Source organism: Pelodiscus sinensis, chromosome 1, assembly GCF_049634645.1.
Source record: "Pelodiscus sinensis isolate JC-2024 chromosome 1, ASM4963464v1, whole genome shotgun sequence".
NCBI lineage: Eukaryota > Metazoa > Chordata > Testudines > Trionychidae > Pelodiscus > Pelodiscus sinensis.
The window spans coordinates 133,249,373-133,275,279 of record NC_134711.1 but is presented as its reverse complement, the minus strand read 5'-3'; the positions used below and the strand labels follow the sequence as shown (position 1 = coordinate 133,275,279).

At 41.7% G+C, this 25,907-nt stretch overlaps 1 protein-coding gene across 18 annotated transcripts in view; it reads right to left on the bottom strand.

Annotated features, from left to right (window-relative positions):
- Positions 1–6,243: 6,243 nt before the first annotated feature.
- Positions 6,244–25,907, bottom strand: part of RIMKLB (ribosomal modification protein rimK like family member B) — an 89,647-nt gene continuing 69,983 nt past the window's right edge. The window contains exons 7-11 of one of the 18 annotated variants that reach the window (XM_075902205.1): positions 15,029–22,033; positions 9,940–10,008; positions 9,256–9,298; positions 6,664–6,732; positions 6,244–6,425 (exon numbers count right to left, since the gene is read on the bottom strand). In XM_075902205.1, the coding sequence (XP_075758320.1) occupies positions 21,570–22,033 (464 nt within the window). In that variant the 3' untranslated portion in view covers positions 6,244–6,425; positions 6,664–6,732; positions 9,256–9,298; positions 9,940–10,008; positions 15,029–21,569. Of the gene's footprint in view, positions 6,426–6,663; positions 22,034–25,907 lie in introns of all 18 variants that reach the window. The other 17 variants (XM_075902165.1, XM_075902184.1, XM_075902179.1 and 14 more) reach the window with 17 other exon arrangements.

Below are 25,907 nucleotides of genomic sequence, written 5' to 3'. Positions count from 1 at the left end.
GGAGTCAGCTCTGATAAACTCCTGGCTGCTGTACTGACTGCCCCCAAGGCTACTCCCCAACTCTCTGGGCATCCTGGGAGCCCCACTGGGATCTGGAGCCTGTAGCACCAACCACTCAGTCTCCACAAGCTGAGCTATTAGCTGCTCCTTTGTGAGATGTCAGGTCACTCTTACGGAGCTGGGCATAGCAGGGATGTAAGCAACTACTCGAGTAATAACTTCCTGATGAGCCTAGGCTTCTCAGGGAGTCAAAGTCCATTCCCTGACTACTTGTTTCCCCCACCCTTGTTGCTTCTCAGAGGCAGCAAGAGGGAGAGGAACAGAAGCCGGTGCTGAGGGGAGCTAGCTTAAAAGCTGGTTCCCTCCAGCACTGTCTCCACATGGGGGTGGGTGGGAGGCAGAACCGCAGTGGTCCCAGAGCCATCATGAGACAGGTCAGCCACCTGCGCTGTGGATCTGTATTTTAAATGTAGTAAGAGCTGCCAGGCTCTTACTACATTTAAAATGCAGGGCTGCAGCAGTGCCGGAGCTGGTATGAGCCGGAACTGACCAATCCCCTCACATGGGCTCCAGGAGCGATCCCCACTATGGCTCTGCAGAGCACCTCCCCTTATCAATTAATTGTGTAGTCAATAAAAGCTGTACTGGCTACATGATTAGCCAAATACTTGCTTCTTAATATCCTTAGCACATAAGCCATTCCCTTGTTGGTTCCTTCAATGCCCTCGTTTCTCGTTGGCAGCCACTCACTGCAAAGCACCTGCGCCCACAGCCAACAGTGCACAGAGTGCACCCCAAGCCATCTACTGCTACCACATTTTTACAGGCTCACAGTCGTGCCCACGCTCGACCAGTCGGTCCCCAAGTGGAACAAACCCCTCCAGTGCAACAGCCCCTTCTCGGGAAGTTCTCTCCCCCATAGGGGTCCAGCCATCCACCTCTGAGATAGGTGGAAGGCCCCGAGAAGCACTGTCTCTGCTGGGAGCCCCTAGGGGGGGAGGGAGAGAAGGTCCACTCCCTCTGGACCTCTGGGGCCTCCACTCCCAGAGGGAATAGTGCAGCCCTGTTCTCCAGACCAGAGCTACTCTCAGCCAGTATTAAATAGGAGGGTTTATTAAGCTTTGAACTAAGTATAGGATCTCTGTCCATCCCTCCCTCCAGCCCTGCACATCTAAGTATCCCCTGTAGCCAAGTGGGCTCTGCCTGCTCTCTCCCTGTCCCGTTCAGCAACCCCCTTCCTCTAGCTGAGCCTCCAATATCCCCCCCCACCTTATCCATTGTCTTCTATATAGGTAAACAGGGTCGCCTGGGCCCCTCTCTTCTCCACCTCCTCTCCTCCATCCTTTGTTCTCCCTGGCTGGAGTCAGCTGAGCAGGTCACCAAGGTCTCCTCTTCGCAGCCCATTGTCCTCCCTCTGGCCAGAACCGTCTGTGCCCTCCAAGCTGGGTCTCCTGGTCACCAGGTCACTGGAGTCTCCAGTGTTGTGCTGTTCCCTGCAACAAGAAACTCCCACTCCCCTCAACTTGTTAAACCAGGAAGAAGATGACAGAGCAAAAGGCAATGGATGAAACTGATCCAGAGAAAGGGCAGTGGTTAAAGCACAACTGTCTGCTTCTGTCATACACAGCTGGGAAGGCAAGCCAGCTAAAGTAATGTTTTCCAAAGCTTGTGCTAACAAGTTCAGCATCTCCACCCCACTATGTTTTGTTTATGACAAGAGCTCCACTGGAGAGGAATGAAGAGCTGTACAGATTCAGGAGCGCAGCAGAAATTTGTACCAGTTTATACTGTTTATTTGTGATCTGAAGAAGTGGTTGTTCCCACAAAAGCTAATGATGCTATTTATATATCTTTGGGTATGTCTAGACTACAAGCCTCTTTCAAAAGAGGCTTTTTCAAAAGAATCTTTCGAAAAAGCCTCTTTCGAAAGAGTGTCTAGACTGGAACCTTTTGTTTCGAAAAAGTGAGCTGCTTTTTTGAAAGAGAGCACCCAGGCAGTCTGGATGCTCTGTTTCGAAAAAGCCCTGTTTGCATTCAAGAACGCCTTTTTTTGAAAGAACACTTTCGAAAAAAGGCGTTATTCCTCGTGAAATGATTACCGCCATCGAAAGAAAAGCCACGTTCTTTCGATTTAATTTCGAAAGAACGCGGCTGTAGTCTAGATGCAGGTGAAGTTTTTTCGAAAAAAAGGCTTTTTTCAAAAAAACCCTGCAGTCTAGACACAGCCTTTGTTAGTCTCTAAGGTGCTACAGGACCATAAGTTTTAGGCTAATGTGGCTATCCCTCTGAGATTGTTTATACCAGAGCTTTTCAATTATAGAACAGGCCACAGTGTGTCGTTCCCTCACCAACCAAGGGAAGAATGCCAAGGATCACAAGTAAAATGGGGCAGAAGACACTCATTTAACGGCATAGCAGGACTCGAACTACAGCTGACCAGTTCCTTGTGGGAATTGACAGAATGAAAATTTGAGAGCCAAGTAGCAAGGAAAGGGATCACATGGGAAACCCCCTTTGATGAAGCCATGGTCTCACTTACTTTTCTCAGCATTGATTCAGTGTTCTAACTTCGTTACTTCACAACATTCTGGCAAAGGATCTAGACAGCTCCATTTCACTTTACTAGCTGCTCACTGATTCTGCATTTGGGCTTCACATTCCTAAAAGGGAATGTTTAATGTCTAAACAAGAAATCTCGCTTTCCACTTGAAAAATGACAATAGGCCTTTTGGGGAATTAATTTGAATATCAAAGAGCGGCTGTCAATAGCCATTGAACAGCAAATATGAATAAGCCACTGTGATTTGGAAAGGGTGGGAAAGCAGGCAGCTGAAACCAGACTGGAGAAAGCAAATAGGGCTAGTGAGTAAGAGCAGTAAAAAAAAGGGGCAAGTCCCAGAGAAATTCCAAGGAAGCTGCAATTGACTTAAAATGGCCACTACTGGCCATTCTTGATATTAGTAGTCAAGGATGTTGTTTTGGGCATGTGTTCCAACACAAACAGCTGCAGATTGCAGATACTTCTATAGTGACTCTACATATTAAAATCACATTTCTAGCTTCCACTGACATTTAATTAATACACAAAGACCAAGAATAAGAGGAACAAATAATCCATGAAGTCAAAGTTGTAAAGTGGCAGGGTGTGATTGCTACAGCCAAGTTGCAAAAAGACGTTCCTGATATATATTGCAAAAGGGTTTTTAAGTCAAGTCAGAGAGCTGGCAATAGATTTCACTACTGACTCATATTAGTACATCTTGACCCATATCACCTCAAGGCAAACTGGGAGAATAGAGTCTCATTGCCTCCAAAAAGTTCATCCGCTGAGGGTATGTCTACACTGCAAGCTTATTTCAGAAATAGATATTTTCCGGAATAGCTTATTTCAAAATAGAGTGTGTCCACACTACAGGGAAGCCATCAAATTAGTTGGAGAGGATCCCCTAATGTAGACACACTACCTCGATTTAGAGCTGCAGGAGGCACTGGGGGGCGCTAGTGAGGATCTATTTTGACGTAGCAGCAATGGAGTGTAGCTTTTTCGGAAGATGTGTTATTCTTCGTGGAATGAGGTTTACCAACGTTGGAAAAAGCCATCCATTATTTCGATTTTCTTTCAAAATAATGCAATTGCTGCATGGACACTAGTATTGTTTTACTGGAATAATGGTGCAGTTTAGATGCACCTTGAAGTGGGATGAAACTGGTCAGTATTTGGAGGGGATATTTAAGGGAAGTGATTTTCAACCTTTTTTCATTTGCAGATCCCTAAAAAATTTTAAATGGAAGTGCAGATCCCTTTGGAAATCTTAGACTAAAGGTTGAAAATCACTGATATAAGGGATACACATAAAGTACATTTCTGATTCAATAATTAGCACTCTTTAGCAAATCTGTACTATGTGGCAATCCTGCTGCTAGGAGCACTGTACAATAGGAACACCCATCTTTGGATGATCATAAAATACAGCCCTAGAGATCCTACGTTTTCTTTTCAGAACCACCTTCCCACATGTTGGTTAGCACGTGTGTGCACAAAGAGAAGTTGCAGTGTTAGTCACAGGGAAGCATGATGCTATTTTAATCTTAAAGGCACAAGCATTATCTATTGCTCTCTCTATATATAATTTAACACAGATTCAATTTGTGCATAAATCTGCTAATAAAGTTTTTTAAATTGTTTAGTTGTGTAATTCCCTGTCAAGTCCTGTAGATGGACATTCAATATATATAATAAGTCAGTGAAACAGCCTATTTTTCGGCCAGAATGAATGATCCACATGTCTCACAAGTACTTCACATGAGTAGCCAAATGTAATTACTTCCCATTTTTCACAAGGGGAAACCAAAGCATGAAGATATTAAACAACTGGCTTGAGAACACACAGCAAATCACTGGCTGAGATAAGAATAGACCCTAAATGTCTTGGCTCCTTACCAGATGCCCCTTCCTTCAGGCAGTACTGCTGAATACAGTCTATTCCAGTGGTTCTCAAACTTTTTGGTCCGTGAACCATCTGGCTGAATGCAAACATTTCCGCGGATTACCAGTTGCTAAAGGAAACTCACCATTAATTATATAATTATGCCAGAGCCATTTTGTTAGTGCTGTAGCTAGGGAGAATGGTTTAATTTAGATTATTAAACAGATTAAGCCTTTTAACTTTCTCGTGTTAGTTTATCAAACTTCATTTTAAATAAAGTAAAATATTAATTTATGTCCAACACATAAGGCTTCAGTTTTCTTTGTCAGTCAGGGATGAGGAAACTTTTTTGGTTCCGACCCACCGAAAAATCAGTTGGGGATCACACGTGAGAAGCAAAAAAACTCCTCCCAAAATCCCCAACCCTCAATTCAGAAACCTCACTCCTTTGGCACACCAGCCCCACAAGGCGAGGGGAAAGAACAAAGAGGACTGAGGTTCAGGGTTTCTAATAGGCCAGATTTATTTTTCTGGGGTACCAAAGTTAGTGGATTTTGTGGACCCCCTTAGGCGCTGGGGTGGGGATAAAAATGAAGGGTTCAGTGTAGAGAGGCAGGGCTACCAGTGAGCGGAATAGGGATGGGGTGCAGGATCTGGGCGGAAGGTGGGGTACAAGAGGTGAGGGTGCGAGGTTTGGGTGCGAGGTGGGTGCAGAAGTAGGCTGGGAGTGGGGTGTATGACCAGGGGAAGGGAACAAGAGCAAGGGAGGGTGCAGTGTGCGGCCACGAGAGAGGGTGCAGGAGCAACATTGCATGCAAGTATTTAGTTTTAACCTTAAAAGCCCTTTTAGTCTGTTAGGTCCTCAACAGGCACTGCTTCTTTCTTGTGTCATCCTAGGGCAGTGGCTATCAACTAAGACACCTAAGTTTGACTCTAGATTTGCATTTCCAGAAGTTCTCAAGCAAAGGTCTTTCAGTCTTTGGTACAGAGCTTAATTTTGACAATCCTTATGGTGTTTTGCAAAGCCTTCTTTGGAGAGATGTGAAACTGAAGTTCTTGACTTTTAACAGGAGTGAAGAGCGTTCATTGACTGTGTCAAATTAGATCTCTCATAAATTTGCTTCAATCTTTGTAACACATTTTTAAAACTTTCCAAAGGCAAGTTATAAATTAAGCAGTAGTCAAAATGTACTTTTCTTCTTATATATTGTATTTTTACTAATATCTTGCAGTTTTCTATCATGGGGAAATGTTCAGAATGTATATATTTAACATCTCAGGTTGTTTTTTTAACACACATTCCTATCACATGAAAAAGATGTAATAAGTAGTATATTCTACTCTAATCTAATCATTTGGTATCACCAATACATGATCTAAGAATTTTCATTTGGGGTCAGCAATACGTGACCTATGACACACAGCTGAGCAGTTCTGACTGCCCTGTGGACAGAAATAGTGCACGTACACACACTCTGGTTTGTATTATGGTTTTGTTGATTTATAGCAAAGATCTGATAAAACTGGAAAAGTGATGTTTGGTTTCTAAAGCATTTCGGGGTCATCCAGCTCTACCCCATACCCACTCCATAAAGCCTTTTAGAATGAAATGTGCAGGGGAAATACCAGATATTTTAAAAGATATAGGATAGAGAATTTGGAGTTAGCTGTACATTTCTGTCTTTACCACACTAGTGCTATGAGGTCACCACATTTTCTATGTCAGCTGACACACTGAAAAGTTAATCACAAGGCAGAGGAAGAGAATAAGCTTACAGAGAAACAGCTACTGAAAATAACCTCATACTTCTGTAAGTTACAATTTACAACACTTTTATTTAATTTTTCCATGTTACAAAGGCAGCGTCAATGTGGCTGCTGTCATCTCATCTTGAAACTCTGGCTATTATCTCACATCTATACAGTGCTGTTCTCCTCTCCCTTCATTATCGAGAGGGTAAAAGGTGAAAGGAAGATCTCTTTGCCGCTTCACAAAACCTAGAGAAATAAACCACAGAAAATTATTCTCACCAAGGAGACTGTACAAACAGAAGTTCAAGAAGGCAATACAAAAACCACCACTGCAATTGGCAGTCTCAGCAGACATGCCAGGGACTAAATTGGCCATGTAGATCAAACTTCCCTCTTAACCTGAAGGAAGTTCCCTTCCCCACAGGGGGTAAAGTGCAGTGGAGGCTGCATGCCCAAAGTTTGACCACTGGTGCCTGTGTGTTACCTGTCCTGTGGATAGAGGATGTCAATCCCTTGGGCAGCTGATCCAGCATCTTTCACCAGCATTACATTCCTGCAGAAACATTTCATATGGAGAGAAATTTGTGTAAAAATCTAGCAGGGTCAAACGGCAATCTCTCTATTCCTGGCTCTCCCACTGACAAAGCCTCAGAATCGGGCACATGAAGACAAACATTTCTGGCATTCAGGAAGGGGTACAAAAGCTTCCTACAGCAGACTGTGATTTTGGGCTACTTATCTCATACGCTGACCCACAGATGGAGAGGAAGGTAATTAGAATGCTGGTGTGAAATCTATCGTACATATGTTTGTCAGATGGCTGGGGCTGTATGGTATTCTCACTCCCCTGAAAAAATTTAAGCAATTCATCTTGACTATTTTCCTAATGAATCTAGTGTGTATTGCAAGTTGTGTGCATAAAATACAACTGCAGCAAAAGGCCAATACCTGTAGGAGAGAGTGGAGACTGAGTGATGCAGCATATTCCCCATCAAAGTGTTGACAAACTTTGCAGGACACTGGAGGGAATCCTATTCTTATACAAAAAGGCAATGAAGCAGAGCCACAGCTGTCTTCCTATCCCCCACCACAGACACACTGCTATCGCAAACACTCTTGAACTCTACCCCACAACTGCATTAAAACATCGAAAAGTGGAGCTAGTGTGTGCACGCACGTGCCCCCTCCCCCCGAGTACTACCCATTGCCCTCTTTCTGCTGAAGTTTTAGGTTTCCCGGGTCATGGAGCTATGCTCTACAGCACTTCTTGTTTATTTATCTAGGCAATAATACTACTAAGAAGATGTACTTCTTAGTGAATTAAGTCTCAGACCACACACATGATGGAGTCAGTATCCATCATTCCCCCCACTTTCTTCCTTTGTGAATGGTAGAGGAAGCCTGCTTAGTGAAATTGAATGACTCCCCCAGAGGACACAAGTTTGTGGCAAAGGAAGGAACAGAACCCAGGATTTCCAACTCTTAGTCCAAGTGATTTGAAGCACAACCGCATCCTTCTCCTTGTCAAACTTGAATCAAGACACAATTTGTCAAAGATTCCATCAGATAATACAAAGAGTTCATATAACAGACTCAGAACTAATAATCCCCCTGGGCACTGACTATACACATCTTTTTATGATACCATAAAACAGTAGCTATTATCAACTTGATTCTAGTTTGCCTCCAAACCACAAAATGTAAGTCCATCATATTGCTGTAGTTCAAGCCAAGGATATAACATTGCTATATAAATGCAATATATATGGTAAATGATACAGGATCACATTAAAAAAAACAATGTCTGAAAACTGCTGCCTTTCTCTGTGGCAGTTATATATTACTAGTGCTCTGCAAATTCAAAGAACCATTTTTGTAGTGCATCCCAAAACAGAACTACCCCTTGCCATTGTACTCAGCACAAATTAAACATTCAAGAAGACTAAGTAAAGTTTGGACTCTAACATTTCCCTTTGAGAAATGAATATGGTCATTCACAGGGGGCAGAAAAGTTTAAATGACAGCATTTGAAAGATCTTAGCAGGCAGCCATGTTAGTCTATCTGGAAAAAAAAATAAAAAATGAGGAATCCTGTGGCACCTTAGAGACTAACAGGTAAGCTTTTGTGGGTCAAACCCACTTCATGATGAACTGGGGTGGAAAATACAGAGGCAGAGCAGCGTGTATAAAGTAGGAAGTTGCTTATTAAGTGCAAAGCCAGTGTTAATGAGGCCAATATTTAATTGTTTTCTTTTTTAAATGTTAGCTAAAATATTTTAAATCTCTAGAGTAGACCAGACCAAGACTTAATTGGCATCATTAATACTGGTCCTATACATGATAAGTAACTTCTTTCTTTTCTTATTTATACCCTCCCTGCCTCTGTAATTTCCACTCCAATTCATCTGATGAAGTGGGTTTTACACATGAAAGCTCATGCCCTAATAATTGTTAGTCACTAAGGTGCCACAGGATTCCGTTTTTTCCCCAGTATTTGAAAGGATATGCCTAGACTAGTGTAAAAAGTAAATTTTTAAAACATTAGCTAAAATATTTTAAATCTCGAGTAGATTAGGCAAGGTGTATTTTAGTAGGTGTTAAAACCCCACCTGGGAGTTCACCTTTACCAGCTAACATGTTAAAATACAACTTGCCTATTCTATAGACATTTGAAAATATAATTAAAACTTTTTAGCTAACATTTAAAAAAGAAAAACATCTTTTGTCTTAGTCTTGCCAAGCCCTAAAATTGAATTAACTGGTAGGTTTTAGTTAGGTACCATTTAGTCTAATCCTCTCCCCAACTGAACTCATCTCTCAAAAGCAGAGGGATTTCGGCAGCCAGCCATTCCTTTAGTAAGACATATACACAGCCACACCAGAAAGCTATAAAAAGCCAGCCACAAAGGATGCAGTTATTCAAGGCATAGAGCACTTTCAACTTCCTCCTCCTTCTGTTTCTCTTCCTCCCTTACTAACCAGCAAGTCTGATTCTCTCTCGGAAATATCACTGAGTGCAGGATTGGAATCAGACTGGAAACCTGCATTTTATTTCACAGGCAAAATTACTGCTTACCAAAGATGTATCCAGGTTTCCCTCCTCCTTCCCACTCTGCTCCCTATAGGAGAGAAATTCCAGACTGGGAATGAGCAGTGAAGTGAAAAAACATTGTTCTCCCTCCCGCCAAGTACAGTGCTAGAGCAAAGAGAAACCTCTGCATATCCTAGAGATGCTATTTCTTTCTTTCCTATATAGCAACTTGCCACCAAATCAGAAATGACCAATACCACTAATTAGACATAGAGGCCGAAACCCATTGACATCTTTTTATTAAGCCCTCTCCAGGACAAATGTCCAATATGCTGACCCTCCTCTAAAGTACAGTAACAAAGGAGCTGTATGTATACTTTGACAACGCTTGTATCGCTTGTCATGCCATTTAAGAGTTTTGATTTGATTTGCTAACAGCAACTGTCTCCATTCCCTCTGTCACCCCACCCAACCCCTGTATTTTTAACTGACATTCTATAGAGAGGAAAAAAAGAGGGTTTCTGAAGAGAACAAAAGGAAAATGGAGAAATACCCTGACAATGCCCTGCTTCAGCACAATGTAAATGCCACTCTTTGTCCCAGCTTAATCCATGCAGGCGCGCAGCATGGAGGTGGGGGGAAAGGAGAGAAAAAAATCCAATGAAGCCCCACCCCTTTTCATGAATGCACCTCTTTCCCCTTCTCGACTCTATGAAAAGAAATACAAACCATTTCAATCCCTTCTTGGATCTCTTTACCAGTAGGGGGTTGCAGTAAACACTGTGCTCTCTGCTGCATCTGATGGGAAAACAGACTGGACAGATGTTGCCATGCAAAAAAGTGAGAAAAATGTTAATCTAATCCTCACTTTTCTTGCATCTCAGAAGCTTTTGCTGAACACCTAAAATGGCTACCTAAAGCCTTGCCCTTATCCACATCTCCCCAGACAACTTTGCTGGAGATGCATTGAGTAGGGCTCTAACAAATTCACAGTCAAGAAAAAAATGTGTCTCAGACCATGAAGTCTGGTCTTTTGTGTACTTTTACCCCACATCTCCCTCCCACACACCAACACTCTTCCCAGAGTGTGCACCCCAAACCTTCTCCTGAACCCCAACTCCCTCCCAGAGCTGACAACCTCTCATGAACCCCAAACTCTGCCTCAGCTTGGTAAAAGTGAGCAGCGAGCAAAAAATGGCCTGAGTAGTGGCATGGCCTCAGGAAAGGGGGCAGGTCCTGGGTCAAGCAGAAGGGCTTGACTGTAAATCAAAGTAGGGATCCTCAACTTCCTAAAGTTTGTGAACTACTGCTCTGAACTATACAGATTTCACAGAGACCAACATTTCACAAACTGGGGGTCCTGATTCAAAAGACAGTCGAGGGGGGTTTACAAGGTTATTGTAGATAGATCATGGTATAACTACCCTTACTTCTGACCCACTATCAGAGCTGGATGGCTGTAGAGTGGTGGCTGCTGGCTAGACATCCAGCTCTGATGGTAGTGTCCCACCCACACCAGTGCAGAAGTAAGGGTGGCAATGCCCTTTCTTTACCGCTACTGCTTGCTGTAGCTCTGCCTTCAGAGCTGAGCTCCTAGTCAGCAGCCACCACTCTCCAATCAGCCAGTTCTGAAAGCAGCACTGTTGCCAGCAGCAGTGCAGAAATAAGGGTGACAAACTGCAACCCCCCCAATCCTCTTTTGGGCGAGGACCTCCTACAATTACAAAACTATGACAGCTCTGATTTAAATATCGGAAATAATGAAATTTACAGTTTTTAAAATCCTGTGACTGTGAAATAAGACTAGAATTGACTGTGAATCTGGTAGGCTCCTTGTTATAAGACTGACATACATTTTGGGTTAGGAGACTGACTATTCTTCTCAGAAGGATTTGCCTTCCTCACACCTCTCTGTTTTCCTGTTCCACTCCCACTTGAGGTAAAAAACTGACATTTTACTATGAGAAACATGGCAGCAGTTTTGACCAGAATAACGATCTGTGTCTGGACAGGTCCACTGGTTCCTGCATCATGCTAATCCTCAGATCCACTGCAATCTGTTTTCTTCCTCAAACTTGTAAAAACCAAAAAGTATTTTCCACAGGGGAGGGAGGTTTGTTTTTTGTTTTCTTTCTCTCAACACACAATTGGGGAGCTTTAAGGTTGACTGGATTCCATTTGACTATCTTGACTCCACTGCTGCTGAAACATTCACCTGTGCTTTTTGACTCCGCTTGCCTGGACTATCACAATCTGATGTCTTTACAGTCAAGACACTGAAATAAAGAGCTTTCTGCTCTACAGTTCTCTATCCTCTAGAACTGTATTTGTGTCTCTCTTCACTGAACACAACTCTTTTCAAATCTGTACTCAAAACACGTTTCCAATTTGCACCTAGACCAAGCTTCTTGTGCCCTCTGCAATGACCTCAGGTCAAATGCTGCTTAATTTTCCACACAATAAATACTCCAGATAGTTTTGATGGGACTGCTCAGATAAGGAAAGCAAACAAGGTTTTCTCCTAGTATTTAAGTGAACAGTGGATAGTCTTACTAAAGAAAAAAAGCTACAACTCTGTATTATGCATTACATTCACATTTACGTAATATTTCTGCCATATCAATGCACTATAATTTCAAGAACCTTTTGGTCTTTAAGACATTTTGGTTGAATAAGCAACAGAACACCGTTTTGCTAGTTAATACCAGAGCTATTTTAGAAGTCAGGCTGCACATTTTACAAGTTACTTCTCATGTACTTGATTTAGAAACCAAATAAAGTGAGTTATGGTATAAATCTATAAAGCATTCATTATAATGAAAGGATCATACATGTTGTTGCTTTTGACGGCTGAGTGCACTGCACATGCCAGGGACTCCTTGCCTCCCTTCATCCCCTACAAGCTCTATATGCCTTCTTACAATGCCTTGATTTCAGGGACTTCCTGTATCCCTCACTATCCCCTCCCTTACGCCATGAACAAGATGTGACCCTCCCTCCCATTTCTTTCTTCTCACCGCCCCCACTCAAATTTTGTCTTTCTGCCTGGAAGGGAGACAGACAAACATGGATATTATCAGGCTGAATGATAGCGTATCGCCAGGCCTATACTTCAGGGGAAGGTCAACTTAAGGTATGCAATTCCAGCTATGTAAATAATGTAGCTGGAGTCAATGTACCTAATGCTGAACTTTGGTGCCATTCCCACAGCAGGTCGATGGGAGAAACACTTCTATTGACTTCCCTTACTCCTTGTGACAGCAAGGAGCACCATGGTCAATGTGGCACCTTCAGCATTCGATTTAGCAAGTTTTTATAACAATAGAATATTAATCGCCACAGCATTCATCTTCCCGCAAATATAGATGTGGCCTAAATCTACATTGCATAGTTTACATCGGCATAGCTGTGTGCTGCTAAAGCCTTGCTGCTGTAAGGCATGCAGTGTAGTTGCTCTCTGTGGGCCGGAGAGAGCTCTTTCGGTGACAAAATAACACCCCCAATAAAAAGTGGGAGAGCATCCCCTGATGACAAAGTGCTAGCTACAACAGTGCTTGTAATTGGTAAAACTTTTGTCAGTCAGGGATGTGGGTTGAGTAACAAGTTTTACCTACAAAAGCACAGTATAGACATAGCCTTATACCTTGTTTTACATGGCCAATGAATAGTTAGTTTCCAGTAATCACCTTTTACTTTTTTCTTCCATCAAGACCACACAATATCCTTCTCCACTATACTTCTAGGTTACATCTACATTGACATGATATTGCGCAAGAACTCTTTTGCGGAAGAGTCCTTGTGCAAAAACTCTTCCAGAAGAGAGCATCTACACTGGCATTTGCTTTTGCACAAGAGATGTGCTTTTGAGTAAGAGCATCGTTGCCAGTGTAGACGCTCTTGTGCAAGAAAGCTCTGATGGACATTTTAACCATAGGGGTTTCTTGTGCAAGTAATTCATGTTTCCTGTCTACACTGGCCTCTTGCGCAAGAACAGTTGCGCAAGAGGGCTTCTTCCTGAGCGGGAGCATCATAGTTCTTGTGCAAGAAACACTGATTTCATACATTAGAATGTCAGTATACTTGCGCAAGAACTCGCAGCCAGTGTAGACAGGCAGCAAGTTTTTGCACAAAAGCGGTCGCTTTTGCTCAAGATCGTGCCAATGTAGACACAGCCCTAGGGTGTCTATCACTTAACAGTATTCTAAGTACCATATGCAGTAATTAATATTTGCATAGCAATACCTAAAATGGATTTTGAAATGGCCTCAGTTCTTCATCTCTTCCTAGTTCAATAGCTTTTTGCTACAATGTTGGGATTCTTTTTGTTGGTGTATTAATTCCTTATATTTGATTATTATACAAAACATTGATATTCCACATAACCAGTATTTTAATAAATTCTATAACCAATTATTAAAATATTATTTTGAAGAGTGTTTCATATTTCACCTTGTAAGCAATTTAGCTTTTTGCACTTCATTTACCAACTTGACTTACTATTTCAAGACAAGGTGGGTGAAGCAGTATCTTTTACTAACCAACTTTTGTTGGTAGAAGGGACAAGCTTTCAAGCTACATATAGATCTATTTGATGTGTGGAAAAGGTAACCCAAGTGTTCTAGTTAAATGCAAGTTGGGACAAAGGGTTACACATAAGAATTTGGCAAATGTTGTAGGAGACTACTTTAAATAAAGCGAACAATTAACACCTCACAGGACAAAGGAGAATAGTAGGCAGTGGGGTATGTTAGAAATTGTTATAATGAGCCATAAAACAGAGTCTCTTATGTCCATGGTTTTTGTGTGTCCAGCAGTTATAAACAACTTCCCCAGGCCATCTTTGGAAGATGTTTTGCAGGCTTCCTTTGAGAAGAGGACTCATATCCTGGGACCAACCTGGCTACAACATTGAACTTGACAGGTTAGTTTCACTTTATGTTTCACATGCACCAATACGATGTTAGAGGGGACAGTGTTAAGTCCCAAGGAGCTTCTTTCCCCCCTTAAATAAAAACACATCTACTTACATTAAATATTGAAAAATGGTTTTCTAAGGAAACAATGCTTGTATATTCACAGCTGCCCTCTACTGGCAGGAATCAGAATGGCTTAACTGTGTGTCATCGTCTATGCTGCTAATCTGCCCTTCAGTTTAAGTGGCTGAGACCTGTCCACCTACTGAAAGAGGATCTTCACTGTAGCTGTACAATTCTGAGTGGCCACAGTGTGCAGCGAGATAACTGTGACATCCCAGATTCTAACATGAACTGTAAAAAGTAAGAAGTTCATCTAGCTGGCTGCTACAAAATAAGTAGTTAATGCTCCCCACATAAACTAAACGGATGAAAAGCTATCAGAGTACTCTGATGAGAGCACCTGAGATTAAAACCCGTGACTGATTTTAACGTACCAAGGAAAATATTTTACTAGAGGGAAATGCTAAACATATTTATCCTGTGGTGTTTGCTATAATAAATTAATAGTCAAAGATTCCTGAAAGGGATTATATATTCATATAAAGTAAACAGCACACAGAGTAGCTAAGCATACTGGCTGAGAGACTTGTGGCTTCAGGTCTGATCTCTGGCTGGTGGTCAAGAAGAAATGTTCTCCACAGTGTAGCATTTGACAACAAGTAGTACTATGGGGGCTTATTTCCCTCTGAGATATCTAAGATATCGAAGTGTTAGCACATGTCAGAGACAGTTGGACCTGGGATGCTGAATGTCAGATGGCACTAGTCAAGAAGGGCCAAAGCGCCCATTGTATTGTGACAATTCCTATGACAGGAAAGAATTGAGTAAAAAATCACACTCACCATTCAAAGTGACAGTTCAAGGACTCTGCCCTTCTCCTCTGTCCCCCTTACTTCAGTTAACATTTTGTAATCCATCTCTCCTTGAATTGTATGTTTTGCGGGTCCCAGCCACATTGGTTCCTCCTTCTGCTACTGCCACCTACCAGTTTTATTATTCTGTTGCAGCATAAGGGCATATAGAAGAAGTTCTTGTTCAGCACTCACATAATCACAGGACAGGGATTCCTTTGTCTAAGATGCCAAGGCTTATTCAAGTTTCTCCAACACCCTCCCCTCACCCAACACCTTTTGCATAGCACTGGACACAAGCAATATCAAGATCACTCTTTGAAAGCCAATCCAACAACAAGGGAGGGGTGGGATAGTATATACACATTAGCTTCAGTGTACTACAACAGCTTTTCTCTTCTGTTTCCCACCAAAGACTGTTTACACAAACTACAGGGCTTAACATTTTCTATCACCAAGAAAACTTTGAAGAAATAAAATAACCATGGGTCTGAGCTGCAAAATCTAGAGGTGAATTAAGATCTAGTTAACTTAAGGGGGATTGAGGGGCAGGGAGCAGGAGAGAGAAGAAGGGTTCAAATCTATCTTTAAAGAATATACAAATCCACAGATCTTTCCCGAAAACAGAAGACACCCAGCCACATGCCTGAAAGTGTTAAATTGTGTCTTACAGCAGCTGATTCACAAAAATATACACAAATAAAGGAAAAGGCCTGCCCAGTGGTGAGACGAGAGAAGTGGGTGTGTCTGAAAGGAAAAAGCATTGGAAATATGAGTACAAACAGGTCTATACAATTATCTTGCATGTAAAATTAAAAGGCACAAGGTTCTATACTCTGTTATGCCAGTGAAAATCTGGTTATTCCACTGATACTTCAGATTAGCGTAACAGAGCAAAATTTGGCTCTACCTAAAATTATTCCCCGTCTTGTTTTGAAGCTGTTATTTAAGTACTGTTGCTCACACAAGCACTGTTCTTTTCAAGAGCACAGAGGAAACAAATTGAGAAGTTCACAAGTAGAATTTTTAAACACATATAAAGATAAGAATTATTCACAAAGATCTTCAAAAGAAGAGCAAGTGTACCTAGAAATAAATTATACAAAGTGAGCACTTGTAAGTCAGCCTGAAGTGTCATATTCTCACTGCAATGACTCTTGCTCCGACACCCACTTCACCTCTGCCTCTACCTGTTTAACCAGGGGTTTCCTATCCCACAAGGGATTTGGGAGGTTAAATTGTCAACATGTGCAACATGCTTTAGTGGATGGGAGGTGCCACAGAAGAGAAAATTATATGTTGATACTTGGATATTATAGTTAGGAGGACATTAGAAGTGTCTGAAGCAGATGCAATAAGCCCAGAGGTTGTTCTCTTTAGCAGAGGTATTCTCCCATCTGCCACGTCCACCATATCTGCAAAACTTTAACCCTAATTGAACCTTTTTAATACTAGTTCTCCATACATTTCAACTCCTAATTGATGCTGTTAAACTTTGTGCTCACTGTATACCTGGGAAGCCCCATAACCCTGTAAAAACTTAAGCCAGAATAGCATACTGGAAGGAGAAAGTATAGAAATACAAAGAGTATGGTCGAATGTGTGCAATTAGGCATCATCCCCCCAATCATTTTGATACAGCAGTGGTATTTAATCCACCCTTGCAGCGGCTCAGCTGAGCAGAGCAAGAGAAAAATCCTGAAGTTTCTTGAAATCTTGTCTGTACAAGCAGAGGAAATAAAAACAGGATTTGCTCTCTAACCCTGATTACTGAAGACATCCTTTGAGAAGCTTCATCAAACTAGTGGGTGGACAGGGAAAATGGAAGAAAGAAAGGCAAACGTGAGAGTTTAAAAAAAGAAAAGAAGGAGCAGAAAGAGAATTTACCTGCCAACAGGTCGATTTTGGACGCTGCCAATCTGCTGCGTTTACTGTTTTACCAGCTTGCATTACTGGGGAGAAAAGTTTAGGAAGGAACATTCTCAAGGACTTTTCATAAGCTCTCACTCTCGCCATCAGAAAAGAGGAGAAGGGAAGTTTTTCTCTGGATTGTTTGACTTTTTTGGCTCCTGAAAAGTTTTGCAAAGAACAGTAAGAAAGTGCGAATTGTTAGAACACATCTTTTCTAAATGAAAAAATAATGCACACAAAATAGAACAATTTCAGTTCAACAAAATTACAATGTCCACCCAAAACCCACACTACGCTTCGTGATGTTGGTTTAAACAAATGAAAAAAACCCAAGCATTTCAACTGAAATCTGGAACACAAGGGGTTTGGAGATTACCAACAACCGGCTAAGATCCGCCATCGGAACACTCTCCAAGGCCAAGAGAGATGTAAAAGAAAACAAAACAAAACAAAAAGGAAAAGGCAGCAAACACTTGGATATAAATCCTGCAATATGTTAACATTTTAAAGGAATTCCTAGAACAGTGAAAAATTAAAAATGAAGGAAATAAAACAGTAGCAACAGAGGTTACCTGTCTGAGCACCTACAATTCCATAGAGAGAACAGGAGTGGATCGTGTGTCTCACACCAGCCATATAGCCCATAAACCTTCTCAAAAAGAGTGAGCCATGAGAAAGATATTGTATACACGGGTTGCTTTCACAAAGTCTCTCTAAGCTCTTGAGGCCCCTTACATATTTAACCAACTAGGGCTTTTTGCATTTGAGGAAGAGGAGAGGAGGTTTAAAAGAGTTACTGATTTCATGTGTTAGATTAAAAAGTCCAGTGAAAAATTTGATGAAATGTCCTCTCTTTTTGGCCAACATACAGATTAGTTCAGAGGTGTTTCCTGGGCAAAATATCACACATGAAAGATTATAAATGTGAAGCAGGAGGGAAAAGCCATCAAAGTATGACCACATAGCTCGGAAGGGTGGAACACGAAAAAATAAATAGTCCATGTGAGTACACAGCATCGCTCTTCCATCATGTGTTACAGACGCAGCATTGTAGCATTCCAGAAAGGGGCAATTTTATAAAACACATCAAAGAATTAAAATAATACAAGGCGTAACAATATACAAAGCCATACAGACAATTTAGAATTATTCATGATAAACAAGGAATTGTAAACATGTAACCAAATCACATAACAGAAAAATTCATAACCCCCCAAAAATATCACTGTTACCAACAGGATAACAAATTCCATCAAGTTTAATTTAAGAAACTTATTTCTGCAAACCTAAGTTCTTGCTTGGCTAACTCAAGGTTCCCTCCCCGCTCTTAAATCTATTTTTTAATTAACTCATGTACTATGATTATTTGTATCAACTCTTTAATAAACCCCATCAGCATATTTTGATAACCCATTTTTCCCAATATTAGCTTCCAAACCAGAATATGACAGGTAATGTTAGCTCTATTAAGGTACTGGAGGGTGGAAAGTGTTCTTTAGGACTTGGAACTCAAGAGAGTATAGCACATAGTGCTGAGCTATATAGTGTTTAGATGTGATGAGACATCTCTTGGTTAGCAAAGGCTTGAGTTTTTAGTTGCGTATTACATGCATACATGTGAAACCCATTTTTTCTTCCCCACTGACCATGGGGCAATGGGTAGATTAGGGGAGGAACATACAAGATTGATTCAAATGGACAAATCTTTGAATCCTCAGCAAGGCTTTCCATAAGCAATATCAAAATTACTGTCTACGCGAATGTGTATAAAGGTTTAACTCCTGATCCTACTCCATAACAAGCACTACCCAAATACTTTTCTCCAATCTTGGAAAAAGAAAAAAAAAAAGCAGCAATCACACAAGAGCATCTCATCACAAGGGAGCCAGCCACAACATGATATCCATAGTCTATTTGCTTGTTTCAGAATAAATATATGTACCATTTCACAAATTTATATTATTCTAAAGGGCAAGTAGGAAATTCTAAAAGGTGAGCTGCGTTAAATGTTCCTCCTGCCACAATCTCTTTCCCTCTAGCAATGAGGGGACTCAAGACAGCTCATATCAGATAGCTATTACCAGCCACTTTCCACCAGCATAGTATATTTACTAACTGACACAGTAGTGCAGAGGCTCTAGCTGATTACTTCCAGCTGGCATGGAGCTGACTTGTCTGCTCTCCCTCATTTATATCCTCCATAGGTGCTAACAGTATGTACAGTAAAGTAGGGTTCAAAACGGCAGGTTCAATCAGGGTCTCAAAGGGAACACACAACACTACTGAAAAAATAGCTCTTTAGAAAGCAGATAAGGGGAGGCAAGCCTGTGAGGAAGAGTTTTCTCACCCAATAATTAGAAAGTTGGGTGGGAAATAGCCCATGCTGCAGTGTTTTGATTCTTTATAGAAGTGAAAACCTTTGTTTTAATTTGTTATAACTTGTGTATTTGAAGGATCAGGAATAAAATTTCAAAGATGACCTTGACTGTTGAAACATCTTTAGTTGCTGGATCAGCTGGACCACTCCATCAGCTAACATCAACAATCAACCTTTCACTTGTTTTTAATAATAATATTTAATTCTACAAAACCCCCTCATTTTATTACATTCCTTTTTAAAATTAAAAAAACTGTACAAATAAGCATGATCAAACCTCCATGAAAGCAGGTTAATACTGTTCTGTTTATTGCCTCTTGAAGTCTCTCTCCGTAGTGTCCATGAGCTGTGTTTGCTTAATTCGAGTGACGGTAAAGCAGCAGAGCAGCGGAGAGGTGAGAAGGGGCCACAGAGGTGGGAAGCGCAGAGCCTCAGAGGATATATGGGACATGCTCCTTTAAAGTATCCAGATAACAGCAGCATTGCACACACACAAACCCACCCTCCAAACCCTCTTTTCACAAAACCATTTTTCAGTTGTGAATGTTTTACTTTTTTCCCCCCCCCTAAAAAGAGGCGCATCTCTCAACCTATCTGTGGTGCTTTATGAACCCAGAAGGAGGGGAAGGAACAAGCAGGGGGTGAGGAGGAGGAAGGTGAGGACTTAAAATTGGACCTAACACTGCTGTTTTGGTTCTTAGTTTCCCAAAACTGCTCAAGTTGAATGAGAAATTGCACAGCCAGAAGGACTGAAGAAAGAAAATCAGTCAGCCGAAAAAATGAAACTGAATAGCCCAAAAACCAAAAAGGAATAAAGCAAAGCACACACACATACACAGGATCCAGGATCCATCTATTCACTGCTTGTGGCCTTTTATATTTTTATTCTAGCTGGGCCTTTTTTTTTTTTTTTTAAATCTTCTGCACAATTTCCCAAAGCCAAGAACCGTGTATTTTTCCCCTGGATCCATGCTTTGGAGCTCAGCTGACAAAAAAGAGTTCAGACATTTTTCAATATGGAAAATACAAGCCTAGTATTAGTGGTAATAAATGAACTTCAGCTTTATCCTTGAGGTTTCCACCAACCTTTTCCCTCCTCCACACCCTACCACATTTCCCCCCCCCCAAAATGACAAAAATAAAATAATGATTTACAGGCTTCAAGTCAGTGTTTTGTTAAATAAGTTGTGATGTTTTCACTTTGGCCACTGTTAAAGATGCAAGCATAGAGAACGGTGTGTTGGACTAGCATGTATTAAAAAAAATGGAACATTAACAGATTATCTCTCAAAAAGACTAAAACACTAACAAATACAAGTCAATGCACATTTGTTTTAAACTAGTGTAATTCTTTTTCACATTGGATAAACATTATTTTGTACACCGAACATTACAATGCTGTTTATCTCCTCCAATCGTGCAAAAATAGTTAAAACATGCCACTTCTGCCATGAATGAGTACATGACTGATTCCTCTACCCACCTGCCTTGCAGCCAGGATTTAAAATGATAAAAAACCCAACAGATTTAACAAAAATCCCCTAAAAAACAAATATGGACACACAGCTGCCAGTTAATACTGAGATGGCAGAAGTCGCAGGTTTATGCTGAAAGCTCAAGTTTCCTGTCCCTACCCCATCACTTAAGGCCAGATCCTGTAAGGTCATAATGGGCTGATTTTAAGAGATGCTGAACTTTTCACAGCTCCCATTCATGTGAATGAGAACTGCAGATGCTCAGCACCTTTGAAAGATCAGGCCTTCAACACCCTCAGCTCTCTTAGAAGCTAAAGGCACTCAAGCAATTCACAAGATCAAGTTCTTAAAGAGGAAGGAGAAACTTCACAGCTGCATTAGTTCACAGATACTTTTGGAGAATTGCAAGATAGCATTCTAAATCCAAAAAAGTGTGAATTGCGCTGTAATATCTCCCCATGAATACACATGTTCTGCAATAAGCTTGGGACCACAGCTGCACATAAATAAAATCCTCATTTGGGTTTGAACTAGTTATCACTGACTAGAGATTGGCTGCCAAAATTAAATCAATCATATGCTCTGCAGGATTAAAAAGTAAGAGCAGCAATCAGAGAATATGTGACTTTTAATCTCACTCTTATCTAATTCCTCCCTCCCTCCCCCTCCACTCTCCTCATCTCCCTGAGCTTCTCTGAAAAACAGCATTGCAAGTTGGTTTAAAAAAAAATTTACAAGAGTGTTGTTGGTCATGTATTTACACGTGGCATCATTCCACAAGAAGTTTGATCTCATTGGCTAATAGCTGGTTCATGTTGAATAAAGCCCCCGGGAGCTTGGTGAGCAACTCTCTCTCCGTGGTCTCAGGGTCGCTGTCGACAGAGCTGGAGCTAGCACTCATATTGTCGACAGCGGCGCTAGCTGGAGGGCCCAGCTCTGGCTCGCTAGTCTCGCTGGCCGTGGACACCACAGAGAGCAAGGACATACGCCGCGTCAAGCGACCGGGGGGAAGGAGAGAAGCGGCATAGTCCGCTATGATACCAGCTACATCTAGATTACAAGCCTTGTCAAAGGCAATGAAACCTACATTTGCATTGGCCTCGCAGACGTAGAATGAGCCATCATCTTTCATCAGTAGGTCGATGCCACACACATCCATCCCCAAAATGTTTGATACTTGGACTGCCAGCTGCTTGCCTTGTTCACTCAGTGAGCACATCATCCCTACACCGCCTGGCAAAAGGGAAAAGAAGGGTCAGACCTCAGGCTGTAGTCTGGTCAAATTTCACCTGCTATCATAGCAGGGATGGCTCGATTCATGAATGGGAAACATCCAAGGCAAATCCAGAGTGCTGCAGAGAAGGATGGTCAGGAAAGACAGCAACACATACTTTAATTGTAGGGATGTTAAAGTTGACCTGCAAATTATAAAAAGAAGCCATGTGTGTTTTGCTTCTTTGTTCTGCTAGCATGTGGTCTGACATTGTGTCATTCTTCTGCCGTCCCCTCCCTGAGCACCGCTTGCTTCTCCTGTTATCTACTCGGATCTGCTATCATGAAGACTATGGTAACTGAAGAATTGGTGATCTGGCATCACAAAAGATGAGCCTGAAAACCTAAGCCACTGAGAGAAAAATGGATTTTTAGTTTTTCTTATTACCATTTAAGCAAAGACTGTTCTGAATACTTAGGTTGACCTAACTACATCGGTCAGGGATGTGAAAAATTTTGCATCCTTGTCAAGATAATGATGTTGCACTAACCTAGTGGTTCTCAAACTTCTTGGCCTGTGGCCCACCTGTCGCAATGTAAACCTTTCCATGGACCATCAGTTGTTAATGGAAACTCACCATTAATTATATATTTATGCCCGAACCATTTTGTTAGTGCTGCAGTTAGGGAGAACTGTTTAATTTAACTAGTAAGAAGAAAGGAAATATTAAATTATTAAACAGATCAAGTATTTTCACTTTCTCATGTTAGTTTATCAAACTTCTTTTTAAATAAAGTAAAATATTAATGTATGTCCAACACAAAAGTTTTCAATGTTTTTTTTATTTATGGCGGGGTGGGGAACTTTTGGATCAGGGGCCACTGACCCACAGAAAAGTCAGCTGGGGACTACACAAGTGAGAAGCAAAAAAATCCCCCCTCTTTCCCTCCACAGAGAGATGTGAACCCCAACTGAGACACTTTGCTCTTCTGGCACACTAGCCCCACTGGGCGAGGAGGGGGGACAGGGAGAACTGAGATTCAGGGCTTCCCATGGGCCGGATTTACTCTTCTGGGGTTCTAGGATTAGTGGATTTTGGGACCCCTATAGGCTCTGGAGTGGGGACAAAAATGAGGGGTTCAGTGTGTAAGACAGGAGTGGGATAGCAATGCAGGATCTGGAAAGGGAGGTAGGGTTCAGGAGGGAAGGGGCAAAGCAAGGGAAGGTGCAGTTGGCAACAAAATGGCAAATTAAATTTGATGTTGATAAACGTAAAGTAATGCACACTGGAAAAAATAATCCTAACTATACATATAATATGATAGGGACTAATTTGGCTACAACAACTCAAGACAGAGATCTTGGAGTCATTGTAGATAGTTCTCTGAAAACATTCACTTAGTGTGCAGGGGCAATCAAAAAAGCAAATAGAATGTTAGTAATCATGAAAAAAGGAATAGAGAATAAGACAGAGAATATCTTATTGCCTCTTTATAAAGCCATGGTACACCCACATCTTTACTGCGTATAGACATAGACGCCTCATCTAAAAAAATATATATTATAATTGGAACTGGTTCAGAAGAGAGCAACAAAAATGATGAGGGGTTTGGAAAAGGTTCCATATAAAGAGAGATTAAAAAAACTTGGGACTTTTCAGCTTAGAAAAGAGGACACTAAGGGAGGATATGATAGAGATCTATAAAATCATGACTGGTATGGAAAAAGTGAATAAGGAAAAGTTATTTACTTATTCCCTCAATATAAGAGCTAGGGGTCACCAAATGAAATCAATAGGCAGCAAGTTTAAAACAAATAAAAGGAAGTGTTTCCTCATTCAGCTCACAGTCAACCTGTGGAACTCCTTGTCAGAGAATGCGGTGAAGGCTAGAATTTTAACAGGGTTCAAAAAAGAACTAGACAGATTCACGGAGTTTATGTCCATCAATGTCTATTAGCCAGGACTGGTAGGAATGGTATCCCTAGCCTCTGTTTCTCTGGAGGCAGGTGACAGGAAAGGGATCACGTGAGGATTACCTGTTATGTTCCCTCTCTCTGGGGCATCTGGTATTGGCCACTGTTGGCAAACAGGACACTGGGCTACATGGACCTTTGGTCTGACCCAGTATGGCCATTCTTATGTTCAGGGTGTGGCCAGAAGGGAGGTGCAGTAGCATAGATGGGGGTAAGAGTGTCTAGCCAGGAGGAAGGGTGCAGGAGCAGGGTGAGGGTGCAGGATCTGGGCATGGGGGAGGGCATGCACTTGCTTTCACGCCCCACGCCACTCACAGGCAATGTCCCAGGCATGGCCTCCCACTGCTCCCAATGGCTGCAACTCCAGCCAATGGGAACAGTGGAGAAAGCCTCCTGACAGTGCTTCTGGCTGTTTCCCCAGCTAGGGGAAGGAGAGTGGCAGCGCATGGAGTTGCTTCTGGCTCTGCTTCTTCCCCAAAAACCAGATCCGGCAGGGAGGCTCAGGGCTCCCTCCCCTGAGGGAAGCCAGCGCTGGTGCTCTAACCTTGTGACGGGGAAGCAAGGCTGGAATGCCAGTACAGGCTCCCAGAAGCGCCGGGGGAGTGGGCTGAGGTCGAACCATGGACCGCTAATGGTCTGCAGACCATAGTTTGACAACTGCAGACCTAATCCCTTCTGTGGATGAAGGAAGCATCTATGCTATGATACCACAAAAAGTACAATGGCAGTGCTGTAGCTATGCCACTGCCATGCAAAGAATGCCTTATTTAATTCAAATACCTAATGAGTATTTGAAAGAAAGGGCAGTTTTGCTGAACATTCTTCCCTTTAATCAGAGTGTGGGCTCCCAATACATCTCAAGAAGCCTTTGGAAGACCAAGGAGGACCACACATAGCATTCCAAATACTGCCAAAATCTAAAGTAAAATATTTAACAGAAACTCTTTAAGGCTATCTTTACTCAGTGTAAGATTAAAAAGGGAGGTGGAAAGTGCTTCTGACCCAATATTTTAAAAATCTTACACAGATTTCTTAACTCCAGTGTCCAAGTTGAATACTAGGTTGATGAACAGTAATTTTGATTCCTTAAAATGCCCCTTGAAGCTTTAGTTGTATGTAGTGTTGTTTATTTCCTGTACTAAATATTAACTAGCACGTTTGTTTAATGTTAAAACGGTTGTCACAGAATGGCTATATTTCAGTGGTGGGTGTGTAAGCATTAGGAAATGTACCTAGATTTCAGACATGAATGTGCATGTTTTGCCAAGATCATTGGGATATCTTTGCTTTAATGGGCCATATACACTAATGACCTTATAGCCAAAGATCCCACTGGTTTTAATGAAAATGGTGCATGCTCTGCATCTTAAGATGAATACTCTATGGCTTAATCCTATCTGAAATACCTTTTCTCAAACCACTGTTCTGAAATGGAGTCACGTCCCCTAGGATCTGTTACATTGAAAATTCCTCAATCATTCAACCATTTATGATTTCCATAACATTTGAGAAACTGAAGTTGTACTGCACGTGAAGAAAAAGGTAAAAATGGGACTCAGCCACAGCCAACCCTCCCACAACACAACTCCCCCAACCCAGAACTGTGCATGGGAGAATCTCTTCCCTACCTCCCGTTTGAGGTCAGTAGGAGCCATGTGTCTTTGGGAAACAAAACTGCATGGAGGAGCCAGCCAGACTGAAGCTGGTCCAGCTGCTGTAGAAAACACTTTAAGCAGGTGCTGACCGACAGTGATCTCAGACAGCTCTCTCCAGTTTTCACTCCATACAGTCTCACCCTTGTGCAGAATGGTTTGCTTCAACCCCTCATCTCCTTTTTTTCTGTTGCCCAATCTATCTTATTTCCCATAACATAATCCCACTGAAAGTATTTAAACCAACCAAGACCAAAAATACCATGGC